The 16,646-nt window shown below is 39.2% G+C and overlaps 1 protein-coding gene across 1 annotated transcript in view; it reads left to right on the top strand.

Moving 5' to 3' along the window:
- The window catches only part of FREM1 (FRAS1 related extracellular matrix 1), a 152,881-nt gene that overhangs the window by 28,688 nt on the left and 107,547 nt on the right, over positions 1-16,646 (top strand). The window contains exons 7-9 of the mRNA XM_030840603.2: positions 4,518-4,649; positions 6,741-7,085; positions 12,874-13,016. Of these exons, the coding sequence (XP_030696463.2) occupies positions 4,518-4,649; positions 6,741-7,085; positions 12,874-13,016 (620 nt within the window). The remainder of the gene's footprint in view (positions 1-4,517; positions 4,650-6,740; positions 7,086-12,873; positions 13,017-16,646) is intronic.

Raw genomic sequence — 16,646 nt, 5'->3', positions numbered from 1 at the left:
TACTTGTTTTCTGATTCTTTTTGTTGTTCCTCTCTGTTCTTTTCTTCTTTTAGTTGCTTCCCTTGTGTTTGATGATTTTCTTTCGTGGTATGCTTGTGTTCCTTTACTATATATTTGCTTTTACTAGTGGGATTTTTCCTTTCCTACAGATTCTTACTTCTTGTTGTAGCCTGTTCTTTTCCACTTAGAGAAGAACCGTTAACATTTCTTTTAGAATTGGTTTAGTGTTGATGTACTCTTAGTTTTTGCTTATCTGAGAAGTTCTTTATCCCTCCTTCAATTCTGAATGATAATCTTGCTGGATAGAATATCCTAGGTTGTAGGTTTTTCCCCTTTCAGCACTTTAAATATATCATACCACTTCCTTTTGGCCTGCAAAATTTCTTCAGAAAAATCCATTGGTAGCCTTATGGGGGTTCCCTTGTATGTGATTCTTTGTTTTTCTTTTGCTACCTTTAGAATTCTCTTTTATCTTTAACTTTTGCCATTTTAATTATGATATGTTTTGGTGTGGTTCTCTGATTTCATCTTGTTTGGGATGCTCTATGCTTCCTGTACCTGGATATCTGTTTTCTTCTTCAGGTTTGGGAAGTTTTCAGCTATAATTCCATCAAATAAATTTTGACCCCTTTTTTTTCTCTCTTCTCCTTCTAGGACCCATGTAATGTGAATGTTATTATGTTTGATGTTGTTCCAACCGTCCCTTAAACTGTTTTCATTTTTAAAAATTTGTTTCTCTTTTTGCTTATCTGATTGGATGTTTTCCATTATTCTATCTTCCAGAACACTATGTGTTCCTCTGTATCACTTAGTCTGTCATTAATTATTTCTAGTATGTTTTTCGTTTCAGTTATTGTATATTCAGTTTTGACTGTTTTTTTTCATATTTTCTAGTTCATCTATTCCCTAGTTCAGTTAACATTCTTATTACTAATCTTTAAACTCTTTTTCTGGTAATTAATTCATCTCTGTTTCACTGGTTGGTTTTTCAGGTTTTTTTCCTTCTTTCGTTTGAAATAAAATCCTGTCTTCTTGTTTTGGTTAACTTTCTCTGTCTCTATAAAATTAGGTAAAAGTTACCTATCCTGGTCTTGAATGTGTGTCCTTGTGTGAGAGCATCCCTATACAGTCTGTGTGTTCCCAGTGGATTTCACAGGAGAGCTTGATCTGGTGTGAACATAAGTCATGTCTTTCCCCAGAGCATGCTGGCAGCTATCAACTTTGTAGGGGTTGGGGCTGGAGATGGAGGAGCTAGAGCCAGAGCCAGGTGTGAGTGGGAGCTTCTCCTCTGCTCAGTGGCCAACACCACCCTGGAGCTGGAGCGGAAACCCTGGGTTGGGCTCAAGCCAGCTCCCTCCCCCGCAACTGTGCACTCTCCTCAGCTGTGGCAGCCCTGATTCTAGTGGGGAACTGTGCCTCAGAGCAAGAGGGGTTGGAAAGGGTGCCTGGCATGGGCCAGGGCACGCACTGAGGCGGTTGTGGGAAACCAGCCAGAGTCCTGGGCAGTTTCAATCTGCTTTCTCTCTCTTGTCATGGGAGTGAGCGAGAATGTGTGTGTTCTTCATGAGCAGAGTCTAGATTTCTTACAGCCCTGTTGTCAGTCCTATTGGTTTTCAAACCTTCTAAGGGCACTCGTCCTCCCTCTGTTGGACCCCAGGGCTGGGGGACCCAGTATGTGGTTCAAGCCACTCCCCAGGGATATCTCCACCCTTGTAATCCCCCTCCTCTTCTGTGTCCCTTCCTAGGGGTGCAGGTCCCAACCTGATTGATTCTCTTCCTTTCCTACCCAACTCCATGTGGATCTTTCTTATAGCCTTGGTTGCATAAGGGTCTTTCTGTCAGTCTCCAGTCCATTTCCAGTGAGAATTGCTCCACATGTAGATGTATTTTTGATGCATTCACAGGGGTGGGAGGAGGACAGGAGGTGAATTCTGCATCTTCCTACTCTGCTATCTTGACCTCCTCCTGCTTTATTTCTTTTAAAAGAAGGCTTTGCACTGCCTCTCATTCCTGAGTAGATTTAAAATGCAATGTATATATTTAGATAAAATGTAAATGTGAAATGTAAATGAAGATTTTTTTTCCTTTCCCATTAATACCATCAAGAGCATTCAAAACATACTTATAAACAGTGTTGGTAGGTTCAGTTAACACAGAAAATATCTGTGTGATTTAAATACTCAGGTGGCAGCTTAAACTGATTACCTCTTGTGCTTGTGTGTGTGCTTGCACATGGGTAACATACCATGTGTGTGTATTTGTATGTATGTGAGTTTCAGTAGAGATGGACAACGTTGGTTGGGCATCCTTGATTTATAATCTGCCTCTCCGTACTACTCTACCTCTGTTTGAGGGATAATGAGAGAAAAGAATGAATTAGTGATCTAAAGTTTAGTAATAATCAAATATTAATTACATTATTGCTTGAGTGTAGAGACTTAATGGTCTGCATGTGTATGTGTGATCTGTGAAAACAGGCTTGTTAAGAGCTCCAAATCTGGTTTTGACTAGTTTGGACACCAGAATTCTTTTTTAAATGAAATTTTATTTATTATGAACTTAAGTTCATCATTGAAAACTTGGAAAGCACAATAAGTAGGATAAATAATAATGAGTTAATAGTAATGAATAAATGAATGAAATAATGATAATATTGATAATAAATAATGATAATATTGATAATATCAATATTGATAATATTGATAATAAATAATGATAATATTGGTAATAAATGAATGAAATGATGATAATAATAATGAGTGAATAAAATCACTCATTACTTCACCACAAAGACATAAACACCATTACTATCTTGCTATATAAATTTCTAGTGTTCTCACTTGCTCCTCTCCTGTATCCCATGATGCCTTGTCCTGTGCTGTACTGTGCACTTTTGGCTTCAAAACCCTCATTACCAGTCGCAGAGGTTCTTTATATGTGCTTGTCCTCCCTCTCTCCCTCTTTCCCTGCTTCCCTTCCTTCTACCCATCCTTATTTCTCTCTCCCCCACTACATCCTTCCTCCCTCCCTCCCTCCGTCCCTCCCTCCCTTCCTTCCTTCCTTCCTTCCTTCCTTCCTTCCTTTCTTTCTCTCTTTCTTTCAATATGCCATATGTCTTAGCCCAGGTACCACAGCAAACAGCCCCTTAGGCAGATTACATGCACTAACGCTTTACTGAAAACTAGAGTAAGGGGAAGGGAAGTTGGGGGTTTGGGGGCAGCAAATAAAAAGGTGGTGTGACTGAGATGGTCATAAGTTTACAAGAAAATAAAGCTGATGTGCTCGATAGTGCTGATATCTCCAGTAGGAGATGAACCCACTCTGTGTGGGAAGAGTCAGGGGTGGGGTTGAGAAAGTGTGAACAAACACATGTCAGCTCCTTCCATCTCCTCTCTCACCCTGGTCAGTTTGCCTCACTGGATGTTAACTCCCCACATGCCTAGGTTGTGTTACCTGGCTCTTCTTAACAGCCACTGTACAAACTCCTTGAGTCCCATGGTGTGGGACCTGGCCATGGTCACAGGGAAGTTCACGCCAAAACCTCGTCTGGTGGGCAGTTGAGGGCAGCAACATCAGAAGATGAGGCAGTGGTGGCAGCCAGGGCTTTACAATGTGGGGACTGTGGGAAGCCTATTGGAGCTGCTGCAGCTAGAAAGCAGGCACATGGTCAGCATCAGGAGGAAGGGGAGCTGGGTAGATTTGAGGGGAAGCATTAACTGGGTCCACCAGTGCACTGTCTTTAAATTTCATCACCCTGCTTCTTTAAAAGGCTTTGCTCCTTTTCGAGAGTCTCTTCAGTCTGTTGGCCCCCAGCTCTACTGGCTAATGGGAATGGTTGACGATGCTGCCTGTCTCTAACGGCAGTGTTCAGTCTGGAATCTGTATTCTTGCTCTGAGCAGCACGCATTTTCTCCCCATATTCCCTCCAGCGTGCTGGGTCCAAGGAGAAGGTTTTATTTTTAATTTCTTTAGTTACAAAAGTCCCTTCCTTATTAGAGTCTAGATTAAAACACAGCCCTCATTATAAAGTGTCAGACCTTTCCTGTCTGACATCATTAAATATTCCCTAGCACAGTAACTCTGTATTTGTGTATTTAACCACTTGAATTCTCTATCCCGTGGGACACTTATGCTCTTATAATTTATGTGTAAAAGTACTTCTGACTCTTGCCCACTTAAAATATGTGAATGCAGCCTTTGAAAAATTCCTTGTGGACCTTTTTGAACTAGAGACCACTGTGAGCATAACATCTGTTATTTCCTTCTAATATTTATTTTTGGCACCATCATGCCCCTAAAGGATATGTCATAAGGAACCAGTTGTCAGGTTGGAGTCAATAGTCCTAATAGTAAAAATATTACTTAAAATAAACACTAAATTCCAGTTTCTCGAGAAGCTTTTGAAGATACAGTTTTTACCTAGTTTTGTGAGTGAAAATTCTTTAATCTTGTCTTAAAGTAGGCATCTTGGCATGTCATAGAACTTTCCAGGACACTTTTTGTGCTTTCTCTTGTAGGTCTGAATCTCCTAGAGGGACAGTCTCGGGCCATCACTTGGGAACAGTTTCAGATTGTTGACAATGATGACATTCATGCTGTCCAGGTAGTCATTGTGGATGGCCTGCAGCATGGACAGCTTACTCTGAGAGGTGAATGAACAAACTTTGTAACTTAGAAAAAAACCCAAGAAGTATTTTCTCCAAAAGCAAATCATATTTAACAGGATATGTGTAGTATCTCTTGGGCTTCATTTCTAAATGAATTATCATAATCACCAGATCCAGAGATCTTGAAACCATTGGCTTTTGTATTAGGATGCTCAAATCAATGGATGACATTTTATGAATGGACTTTTGTACTTGAGTCATTGTTTAGATCTCAGATTTGCTTTCTGGAGCCATGTAGGGCTCCTTCTAAATATACTCCTTAACTGGTTATCTTATCCCAGTTCAAAGACAAAATTTTTCATTTCTCTGCTTCAGAGAAATGCAGTGAAAAACAGAAAAACTTATGTTTTTTAATTAGTTAGTAATAATTATGCTATTATGTTATTAGTAGCAGTTGCTGTGGTTTAAAAGAAATGAATTTATAGTTATACGGATGGTAGTTAACAAGGTAATGGCCCTAATAAAAATATCCATACTTAATGATAATATAGTCCATTCCTTGTAATGAGCTCAGAGGATTTAATTCGATTATCCTCTTAGTTTGCCAAACTGTAAAGTAGAAAGAGAGCTCTTATTTATCATTGTTTGTGATTAGGAAATTCTGAAAAAATAAAATCAAAAATAAAATGATAAATTCTCTTGCCTAATCCCAAGACAATGGGAGTTTAGCTTAAGCTGGATGTATTAGTTAGGATGGATGTTCAGCTGCATGTAAGGAAAACACAACTACAGCAGCTTAAAAATTCAGGAGTCACTCTCTCCTTGTGACAAGTTGCACAGAGGTAGGTATTCTGTATCCATAATGCCAGCGGCTCTTTTCTGCTCTGTCCGTGGTCACAGGATGGTGCCTACACCTCTAGGCTTTTAATCAGTGTTAGGGGAAGGAAGAAAGAGAAGGAACAATAAAAAAAATAAGGCCATCTAAGTTTGCTCTATTTTACACTTTTCCTAGGAGCCTGATACAATGAAGTCTGATTATATCTCTCATCAAGTTACCTACTATCCCCCTAGGTGCAACAGAGTCTGGGAACCTGAGTATTTTTAAATAGTCATGTTACCATTCTAAATAAAACTAGGATTCTTGTACTGAGGAAGAAACAGAAAGTTCCTGTTGGGCAAGTAACTCATAGTGCTCATTATACTCATGTTTAATCCATAAAACCATATGGAGTGGGGAAAGAAATAGGACACCTGCCATCAAGAATTGTAATAATTTGTGCAGAGTGAAGCAATGTTTATCAGTACTATAGAAATGAAGTGGAGAGTCATAGCCCATAATGCAATGATGTTCTGGCTCAGAGGAAGAAAATAGTATAAACATTTATTAAGCATTTACTTTGTGCCAGATCGTACAAAGCATTCTACATACTTTATCTCACATCAGCTTTATGAAGCAAGGTACTATTATTACACTCACTTTGCAAATGGGAACCTGAGACTTAGAGAAGTTGACTTGTCTATCTGGAAAATGGCCGAGCTGGGATTCGAACCCAGGCCATTTGCCACCAGAGCTCTATCTCTTGCTCATTAAGCTAGTGATTCTCAAACTTTAGCATGCATTAGACTCCTGAAGGGCTTGGTAAAACATAAATTGCTGGGACCCACCAGCAGAATTTCTAATTCAGTAGGTCTGGGGTAGGACCTGAGAACTTGCATTTATAATGACTTCCCAGATGGTGCTGATGCTGCTAGTTCGAGACCACGACTCTAAGAAGTGCTGTCAGATGATGATAATGAGTCGAAGAACAATGAATACTTATTGTAGGTACACTGTTGTAGGTACACTCCTTAAGAGGGAATGTTAGGTAGGTATTATTATCTCTGTTTTATAGATGAGTCTCAAATAAATTAAATACCCTGCCCAAGTCCACCCAGCTAATAAGTATTACAGCCAGTATTCAAAACCAGGTCTTTGGAGCCCCAGAACCCACTAAACAATCTATGGTTTTTCCAGGTGAGGGGAGCATTGGCTGCACCGCTTTCCATTTCACACCCTCTCCTGCAGTGCTGCTTTCACTAACCTGCTGCCTCCACACCTTTTTCATTCCGCTCCACCTCTGTTCTTTCCATCAGGGGGGAAGGGGTTTCTCTTCACCGTGGCTGACCTTCAGGCTGGAGTCGTTCAATATCATCATGACGACAGTGATTCCACCAAAGATTTTGTGGTCTTCAGGATATTCGACGGCCAACACAGCATCCGACATAAGTTTCCCATCAACATCTTGCCCAAAGATGATAGTCCACCATTCCTCATAACCAATGTTGTGATTGAACTGGAGGAGGGGCAGACCATACTGATCCAGGGTTCCAAGCTGAGAGCTTCAGACATGGACTCCAGTGATGACTACATCTTCTTTAATATCACGAAACCCCCGCAGGCTGGAGAGATCATGAAGAAGCCAGCACCAGGACTGATAGGTAAGTTCTGGGCAGTTAAGATCATTTGTGTCAGAATTTGTGCTAAGGGGGACATCAAGTTTATGAGGTAAGATTCTATTATTATTATTACCATTTCGTAGATGGGAAGCCTGAGATTTAGGTTAAGTTGATCTATCCATATGGAATCTAGAAAGTTCCAGAGCTGGGCCTCAAGATAACCATTACATCATGAAAAATTAAGTCTGCTATGCAAGGTAAGAGAACAAATAAGGTTGAAGAGATATGTTTGACCTATTCTACATTACTGATAAAGAAATTTCATGAATAACATTTATTTACATTTTGTTAGAATAATTTCATAACTACTTTTTGAAGTAGGTAGGTCAGGAGCTTGACAAAATAGGTATCAAACAGTTTTACTTAAGACTGTTTCTTTTTTTAAACATATTTAATTTTATTTTTAATTAATTATTTAAAAATTGAGATATAGTTGATGTACAATATTTTATGTTTCAGGTGTATAACATAGTGATTCACAATTTTTAAATGTTATAATCCATTTATTGTTATTATAAAATATTAGCTATGTTCCCCATGTTGTACAACATATCTTGAAGCTTATTTATTTTATACATAGTAGTTGGAACCTCTTAATCCTATATGCCTGTGTCGCTCCTCCCCCTTCACTCTCCCCATGGGTAGACACTAGTTTGTTCTCTATATCTGTGAGTCTGTTTCTTTTTTGTTATATTCACTAGTTTGTTGTATTTTTTAGATTCCATGTGTTAGTGATATCATACATTATTTGTCTTTCTCTGACATTTCATTTAGCATAATACCCTCTAAGTCCATCCACATTGTTGCAAAATTTCATTCTTTTTAATGGCTGAGTAGTATTCCATTGTATGTATATATATGTGTGTGTGTGTGTGTATACACACCACATCTTCTTTGTCCATTCATTTGTTGATGGACACTTGGGTTGATTCCATGTATTGGCTATTGTAAATAGTGCTGCAATGAACATTGGGGTGCATATATCTTTTCAAATTAGTGTTTTCATTTTTTTCAGTCATATATCTAGGAGTGGAATTGCTGGGGCATATGGTAGTTCTCTGTTTAGTCTTTTAAGAAACCTCCATACTGTTTTCCACAATGGCTCACCAATTTACATTCCCACCAACAGTGTACAAGGTTCCTTTTTCTCCACATCCTTGCCAATATTTGTTATTTATGTTCTTTTCAATGATAGCCATTCTGACAGGTGTGAAGTGATATCTCATTTGCAATTCTCTGATGATTAGTGATGTTGAGCATCTTTTCATGTGCTTGTTGGCAATCTGTATGTCTTTGGAAAAATGGTTACTCAGTTCTTCTGCCATTTTTTAATCAGGTTGTTTGTTTTTTTGCTGTTGAGTTGTATGAGCTCTTTGTATATTTTGGATATTAACCCCTTATTGGTCATATCATTTGCAATATTTTCTCCCATTCAATAGGTTGTCTTTTTGTTTTGTTGATGTGCAAAAGCTTTTAAGTTTTACTAGGTCCCATTTGTTTATTTGTGCTTTTGTTTCTTTTGCTTTAGGAGACAGATCCCAAAAAATCGCTATAAATTATGTCAAAGTGTGTTCTGCCTTTGTTTTCTTCTAGGAGTTTTATGGTTTCAGATCTTACATTTAGGTCTTTAATCCACTTTGAGTTTATTTTGTTTATATGGTGTTAGAGAATGTTCTAATTTCATTCTTTTACATGTAGCTGTCCAGTTTTCCCAGCACCATTTATTGAAGAGACTGTCTTTTCTCCATTGTATGTTCTTGTGTTCTTTGTCATAGATTAATTGAACATAAATGCATGGGTTTATCTCTGGTTCTCTATTTTGTTCTGTTGATCTATGTGTCTGCTGTATGCCAGTATCATACTGTTTTGATTATTGTAGCTTTGTGGTACAGTCTGAAGTCAGGGAGTGCAGTTCCTCCCAGCTCTGTTCTTCTTTCTCAAGATTGCTTTGGCACTTCAGGGTCTTTTGTGTTTCCATACAAATTTTAAAATTATTTGTTCTAGTTATGTGAAAAGTGCCCTTGATACTTTAATAGGGATTGCATTGAATCTGTAGGTTGTCTTGGGTAGTATGGTCGTTATAACAATTTTAATTCTTCCAGTACATGAACAGTGTGTGTCTTTCCATCTGTTTGTGTTGTTTTCAATTTCTTTCATCAGTTTCTTAATTTCAGATACATTTTAACAACCCTGCATTTGTACTCTCCTCCCCTCACAGCTACTGTTTTTGATGTCATATATTACATCTAATTTTTTGTATATCCCTTAACTGCTTATTGTGGATGTAGATGATTTTACTACTTTTGTCTTTTAATCTTCCTCCTATCTGTGTGTGTGGATGATTTATTACCTTTATACTGTGTGTCTGCCTTTACAGATGAGCATTTTGCTTTTGCAGTTTTCACGTTTCTAGTTGTGGTATTTTCTTTTTCTCTTAGAGAAGTCCTTCAACATTTCTTGTTAAGCTGAACTCTTTTAGCTTTTGCTTGTCTGTAAAGCTATTGATCTCTCCATCAGATCTGAACATGAGCCTTGCTGGGTAGAATATTCTTAGTTGTAGGTTTTTCCTTTGCATCACCTTAAATATATTGTGCCACTCCCTCTGGCCTGTAGAATTTCTGTTGAAATTCAGGTGATAGCCTTATGGGTGTTCCCTTGTATGTTACTTGTTGCTTTTCCCTTGCCATTTTTAATATTCTCTCTCTATCTTTAATTATGCCATTTTATTTTATTAAAAATATTTATTTTATTTACTTATTTTCCTTATCATTATTATTTTTTTTGGCTGCGTCAGGTCTTAGTTGCTGCACACGGGATCCTTGTTGAGGCACTCTGGATCTTTTCATTATGGCGCGCGGTCTCTTCATTGTAGCGCTCGGGCTTCCCTCTAGTTGTGGCATGTGGGTTTTCTCTCTCTAGTTGTGGCGAGTAGGCTAGAGGGTACGTGGGCTCTGTAGTTGTTGTGTGTGGGCTTGGTTGCCCCGTGGCGTGTGGGATGTTAGTTCCCCGACCGGGGATCGAACCTGCATGCCTCGCATTGGAAGGCTGATTCTTTACCACTGGACCACCAGGGAAGTCCCAATTTTGCCATTTTAATTACAGTATATCTTGGTGTGTTCCTCTTTGAATTAATCCTGTATAGGACTCTCTGTACTCCCTACACTTAGATATCTGTTTCCTTTACCAGGTTAGGGAAGTTTTCATCTATTATGTCTGCAAATATGTTGATAGGTTCTCTGTTTCTTTTCCTTCTGGGACCCTTATAATGTGAATATTAGTGTGCTTGAGGTTGTCCCAGAAGTCTCTTAAGCTGTCCTCATTTCTTTTCATTCTTTTTTCTTTTGTCTGTTCAGCATCAGTGATTTCCATTACTCTGTCTTCCAGCTTCCTGGTCATTTCCTCTGTATCATTTAGTCTACTGTTGAGTCCTTGTACTGTATTTTTCATTTCAGTTATTGTATTCTTCATCTCTGTTTGGTTGTTCTTCATATTTTCTAACTCTTTGTTAAAAAGCTTCTAACTTCTTGTTCTATGCATCCATTCTTTTCTTGGGTTCTTTGATCATCTTTATCATCACACTACCCTTATCTCTTTCTCAGGTAGATTGCCTATCTCCGCTTCACTTAGTTCTTCTTCTGGGGTTTTATCTTGTTTGTTAGAAACACGTTCGTTCCTTTGTTGCCTTATTTTGCCTAGGTTGCTGTTTTTATTTTTATGTATCTGGTAGGTTAGTTACATTTCCCAATCTTGGAGAAGTAGCCTTTTGAAGGAGACATCCTGTGTGTCCCAGCAGCACATCCCCCTCTCATCACCTGAGCTATATGCTCTAGGGGTTCCCCCAATGAGGACTGACTGTGTCCTTCTCTTGTGGTGGGCTGACTGTGTAGGCAGTCTTGTAGGGTTGATTTGCCCCCTTTCCAGTTGGTTGCCAGGTCCTGCCTTGTGTGGAGGTTGCTGACTGCTGGTTGGTGGGACCGGGTCACAAGGTGGTGCTGACTACAGAACCCCAGGGGGCACTGGGGCTAGTGCTGGCTCATTGTTGGGTTGAGTCAAGGTCCAGGAGACTCCAGGACTGTTACCCACCCACTGGTGTGTTGAACCAGGTCCTGGGGCTAATGCTGGCCTACTGGTGGGCAGAGCCAGGTCCTGAAGTCTGCTTGCAGGACCCAGGGGTCCTAGAGCTGGTTTTGGATCACTGGTGGGTGGGACTACTTCCTGACACAGTTGGGTGCAGGGTCCAGGGAGTCCTAAAGCTTCTGTTGGTCTACTAGTAGGCGGGACCATGGTCCAGTTGGTCCCCATGCAGGTCCTGGCCTATTAGTGGGCAGGTCGTGTCTGCAGGCTGCATATCTGTGGCTTTCTTTCAGCTAGTGTCTGCCCCTTGGTGGATGAAACTAGTCTGGAGGCTAGCGCAGGCTCCCTGGAGAGTGGGGCTGGGGCCCAGGCTATTCTGGAGCTGGTACCTGCCCAGTGGTGGGTGCAGCTGGATCCTGAGCTCTCTGGTGGACAGGACAACGTCCAGAAGCAGCTGTTCATGCAGGAGGTCTTATGACAGCCTGTCTGCTGGTGGGTAAAGCTGTGTCCCCACCCAGTTAGTTGCTTGGCCTGAGGCATCCTAGCACTGGAGTCTACAGGCCTGTGGGCTGTGTCGGGGCTGGGTCTTCACCCTAATAAGCTAAAGAGAAGATTCCACAATGGCGTTTGCCAGTGCCAGTATCCATGTGGTAGAACAAGTTCCCAAAATGGCTGTTGCCAGTGTCTATGTCCCTAGGGTGAGCTGAAGTTGCCTCCTGTCTCTCCAGAAGATTCTCCTAGATCAGCAAGTGATTCTCACCCAGGCTTCTATCAAATGACTGCTTCTTCCCTGGGTCCTGGAGCATGAGAGATTCTTTATGTACCCTTTAAGAGTGAAGTCTCTATTTCCCCCAGCCCTCTGGGACTCCCAAAAGTCACCCCACTGGCCTTCAAAGCCATATGCCCTGGAGGCTCACCTTCCCAAGTGCAGGACCCCTGGGCTGGGGCTTGGACCTCTTAGCCCTTTGAGAGACTCTGCAGTTGTAATTATTTTCTTGTTTGTGGATTGCCCACCCTGCGGTATGGGACTTGACTATTTTGTGACTTTGCCCTTCCTACCCATCTTGTTATTGTTCCTTCCTTATATCTTTAGTTGTAGAAGCTCTCCTCTGGTAGGTTCTGGCCTTTTTCACTGATGGCTGTTCTGCAGATAGCTGTGATTTTGGTGTGCCCATGAGAGGAGGTGAGCTCAGGGTCTTTCTCCTCTGCCATCTTGGCTGATGTTAAGACTATTTCTTGAAAATATTTTTCTAATGCTAATTTTTCTATATATTAAGGCAGATGTAGTACTTTAATTTTTCTGCTTTATTATTTATAAGCTTTGATAAAAGCATTTAATAATGATTCCGTGGACAAACTACTATACATAAAATAGATAAGCAATAAGGATTTACTGTATAACACAGTGAACTATATTCAGTATCTTCTAATGATCTTTAGTGGAAAAGAATCTGGATATATCTATATCTATATCTATCTGTCTATCTCTCTCTATATATATATCTGAATTCCTTTGCTGTATACCTGAAACTAACACAGTATTGTAAATCAACTATACTTCAATTTAAAAAAAGGATTCCTTGGGTACATACAACATACTAGACTGAGAAAACTTCTGGAGATAAATCCAATATCATTATACCCCAACACCTGGCAGACTGTTACAAAGGTATGTGATATTTTGTGGACCCAATAGGCTATCCTGTCCCTGGCTTCCTTCAGATGGATCTGTTCAATGGCATCATTTACTATCGTCATTTTGGTGGAGAAATCTTTGAAGATTCATTTGAATTTGTCCTGTGGGACAGCCATGAACCTCCAAATCTCTCAGAGCCACAGGTAAGAGTCCATCTCTGAACTCTTTCCCAAAGTCTTGTCCACAGATATCAGTTCTAGAAGATGTAATTAGAAACTACAGGAAAACAGATTTCAAAGCTCGAAGTTTGAGAAGCAATGGAGTAAGCAAAATTAAGTCAGTTTCTTTGCAACATAACTGCTCTCTTACTTTTCCACAGAGTTATGTAAATTACCATGTATGCAGTGTTTCCAAGGTTATTTAACCATTAGACCCTTCTATAAAGAGCACCTCACAAAATTTGCTTGCTTCATAACAATAACAACAAAAAAACCCCACTGACTTATTTTGTGTGTTGTGGTTAAAACATAGGCTCTGTAGTTAGACTGTCTTTGTTTTTGTCCTGTTCTTGACATTAACTGACCTGTGACTCAGTTTCTTTATCTGTAAAACAACATCCTTATAAAGTGATTGTGAGGGTAAGTGACGTAATACATGTAAGTATTGAGAACTTTCTGGCACATAGTAAGTACTCAATAAATATATTCGCTATTATTTATCATTGCTTTTGGAGAACTAAGAGTTTTACTACCACTCAAGGATATTATTTAAATATATAGAATACAAAAGTAGGCTTAAGGAGCCATCATCCTATACAAATTACAGATGAGGAAGGGTCTGGGCAACTCTAAAGGGGTAGACTCCTTGCAAGAAGAGGATGATTGGTGGTAAGGATGGAAAAAAAGGCTTCTGAAAATAAGTGGTACCCACTACATATAGTGTCCCTGTTGGTTATATAATATCATCTCATAGTGTCATGGTCACTGACATTAGCCAATGCATAGATGATTGAGCTATTCATCTGTCTGCCAAGATAAAGGTAACAAATGGAAGAGCCCAGAAACTGAAGGAAGTAGGTGCTCCTATTAAGAGGGAATGGAAAATGAATCAGAAAATTCTCAATTCACCTGCTTATTGACTGAAAAGAAATCAATTCCTTTATAAATAACAGCCTCCTCTTTTCATCAATACGTAAAATTATGCCATTTCTAGATTACATTTTTGCTTGAGGCCTTAGATGATTTGATAATCCAAAATGGAAACTATGAATAGGATTTATTTCTAAATCTTTTGTTGTATCCATTCAAACTGAGCTATGTTTCTGACTAGAATACTGTATCGTTTTTAGCAAACTATAGGCCTTTTTAAAAACAGAAAATTCAGGACTCCTTTTTCCTTTTCTGCTATTGTATATTTTATAGGGCATATTTTTCATACCCACATAGATGTCAGTTTCCTCTACAGTAAAGACCACAGTAATGAAAACTTTATTGAAATAAAATTATTTTTAAATCTTGGCAAATATGTCAGGCTGAATTCTATAGATCCAGTTATTCCCCATGATGGATGGGCTTCTAAAGAAGTCATAATCATATTTTTCTCTACTTTTATTCATCTTCTTAGTCTATGTTTCAGGGGAGGCAGGGAAGAAAGAAGGGAAGGGTGGAGAGAGAGAGAAAGAAAGGGAGGGTAGGGAGTGGGAGGGAGGGGAAAAGGAGGGAGGGAGAGAGGGAGAGTGAGAGAGAGAAACAGAGAAACAGAGAAACAGAAAGACTTTTGCTCTGTTTTCATGTACCGCCTATTTTTTGACTCCTAAATATTCTCCAGCTCAGACTTGTCTACCAACATCTCTACCTGACATCTCTACATTCATTTTATTTATTTATTTTTTCTATTTGGAAGATTTATTTATTTTTTAACATCTTTATTGAAATATAATTGCTTTACAGTGGTGTGTTAGTTTCTGCTCTATAACAAAGTGAATCAGCTATACGTATACATATATCCCCATATCCCCACACTCTTGCGTTTCCCTCCCACCCTCTCTATCCCACCCCTCTAGGTGGACACAAAGCACTGAGCTGATCTCCCTGTGCTATGCGGCTGCTTCCCACTAGCTATCTATTTTACATTTGGTAGTGTATATATGTCAGTGCTACTCTCTCACTTCGTCCCAGCTTACCCTTCCCCCTCCCCATGTCCTCAAGTCCATTCTCTACATCTGCATCTTTATTCCTGTCCTGCCCCTAAGTTCTTCAGAACCTTTTTTTTTTTTTACATTCCATATATTTGTGTTAACATACGGTATTTGTTTTTCTCGTTCTGACTTACTTCACTCTATATGACAGTCTCTAGGTCCATCCAACTCACTACAAATAACTCAATTTCATTTCTTTTTATGGCTGAGTAATACTCCATTGTATATATGTGCCACATCTTCTTTATCCATTCATCTGTTGATGGACACTTAGGTTGCTTCCATGTCCTGGCTATTGTAAATAGAGCTGCAATGAACATTGTGGTACATGACTCTTTTTGAGTTATGGCTTTCTCAGGCTATATGCCCAGTAGTGGGATTGCTGGGTCATATGGTAGTTCTATTTTTAGATTTTGAGGAACCTCCATACTGTTCTCCGTAGTGGCTGTATCAATTTACATTCACACCAACAGTGCAAGAGGGTTCCCTTTCCTCCACACCCTCTCCAGCATTTATTGTTTATAGATTTTTTGAGGATGGCCATTCTGACTGGTGTGAGGTGATACCTCATTGTAGTTTTGATTTGCATTTCTCTAATGATTAGTGATGTTGAGTATCCTTTCATATATTTGTTGGCAATCTGTAAATCTTCTTTGGAGAAATGTCTATTTAAGTCTTCTGCCCATTTTTGGATTGGGTTGTTTGTTTTTTTTGATATTGAGCTGCATGAGCTGCTTATATATTTTGGAGATTAATCCTTTGTCAGTTGTTTCATTTGCAAATATTTTCTCCCATTCTGAGGATTGTCTTTTTGTCTGGTTATGGTTTCCTTTACTGTGCAAAAGCTTTGAAGTTTCATTAGGTCCCATTTGTTTATTTTTGTTTTTATTTGTTTTTATTTCCATTTCTCTAGGAGGTGGGTCAAAAAGAATCTTCCTGTGATTTATGTCATAGAGTGTTCTGCCTATGTTTTCCTCTAAGAGTTTTATAGTGTCTGGCCTTACATTTAGGTCTTTAATCCATTTTGAGTTTATTTTTGTGTATGGTGTTAGGAAGTGTTCTAATTTCATTCTTTTACTGTAGCTGTCCAGTTTTCCCAGCACTACGTATTGAAGAGGCTGCCTTTTATTGGCATATAGTTGCTTGTAATAATCTCTCATGATCCTTTGCATTTCTGCAGTATCAGATGTTACTTCTCCTTTTTCATTTCTAATTCTATTGATTTGCGTCTTCTCCCTTTTTTTCTTCTGACTCTGGCTAATGGTTTATCAATTTTGTTTATCTTCTCAAAGAACCAGCTTTTAGTTTTATTGATCTTTGCTATCGTTTCCTTCATTTCTTTTTCATTTATTTCTGATCTGATCTTTATGATTTCTTTCCTTCTGCTAACTTTGGGGTTTTTTTGTTCTTCTTTCTCGCATTGCTTCTGGTGTAAGGTTAGGTTGTTTATTTGAGATGTTTCTTGTTTCTTGAGGGAGTATTGTATTGCTAAAAACTTCCCTGTTAGAACTGCTTTTGCTCATCACATAGGTTTTGGGTCGTCATGTTTTCATTGTCATTAGTTTCTAGGTATTTTTTGATTTCCTCTTTGATTTCTGCAGTGATCTCTTGGTTATCTAGTAGCGTATTGTTTAGC

The sequence above is a fragment of the Globicephala melas genome, chromosome 6 (assembly GCF_963455315.2).
Source record: "Globicephala melas chromosome 6, mGloMel1.2, whole genome shotgun sequence".
Lineage (NCBI taxonomy): Eukaryota > Metazoa > Chordata > Mammalia > Artiodactyla > Delphinidae > Globicephala > Globicephala melas.
Note: the sequence above shows the minus strand (reverse complement) of the source record. Positions and strands in the feature narration are given on the sequence as shown.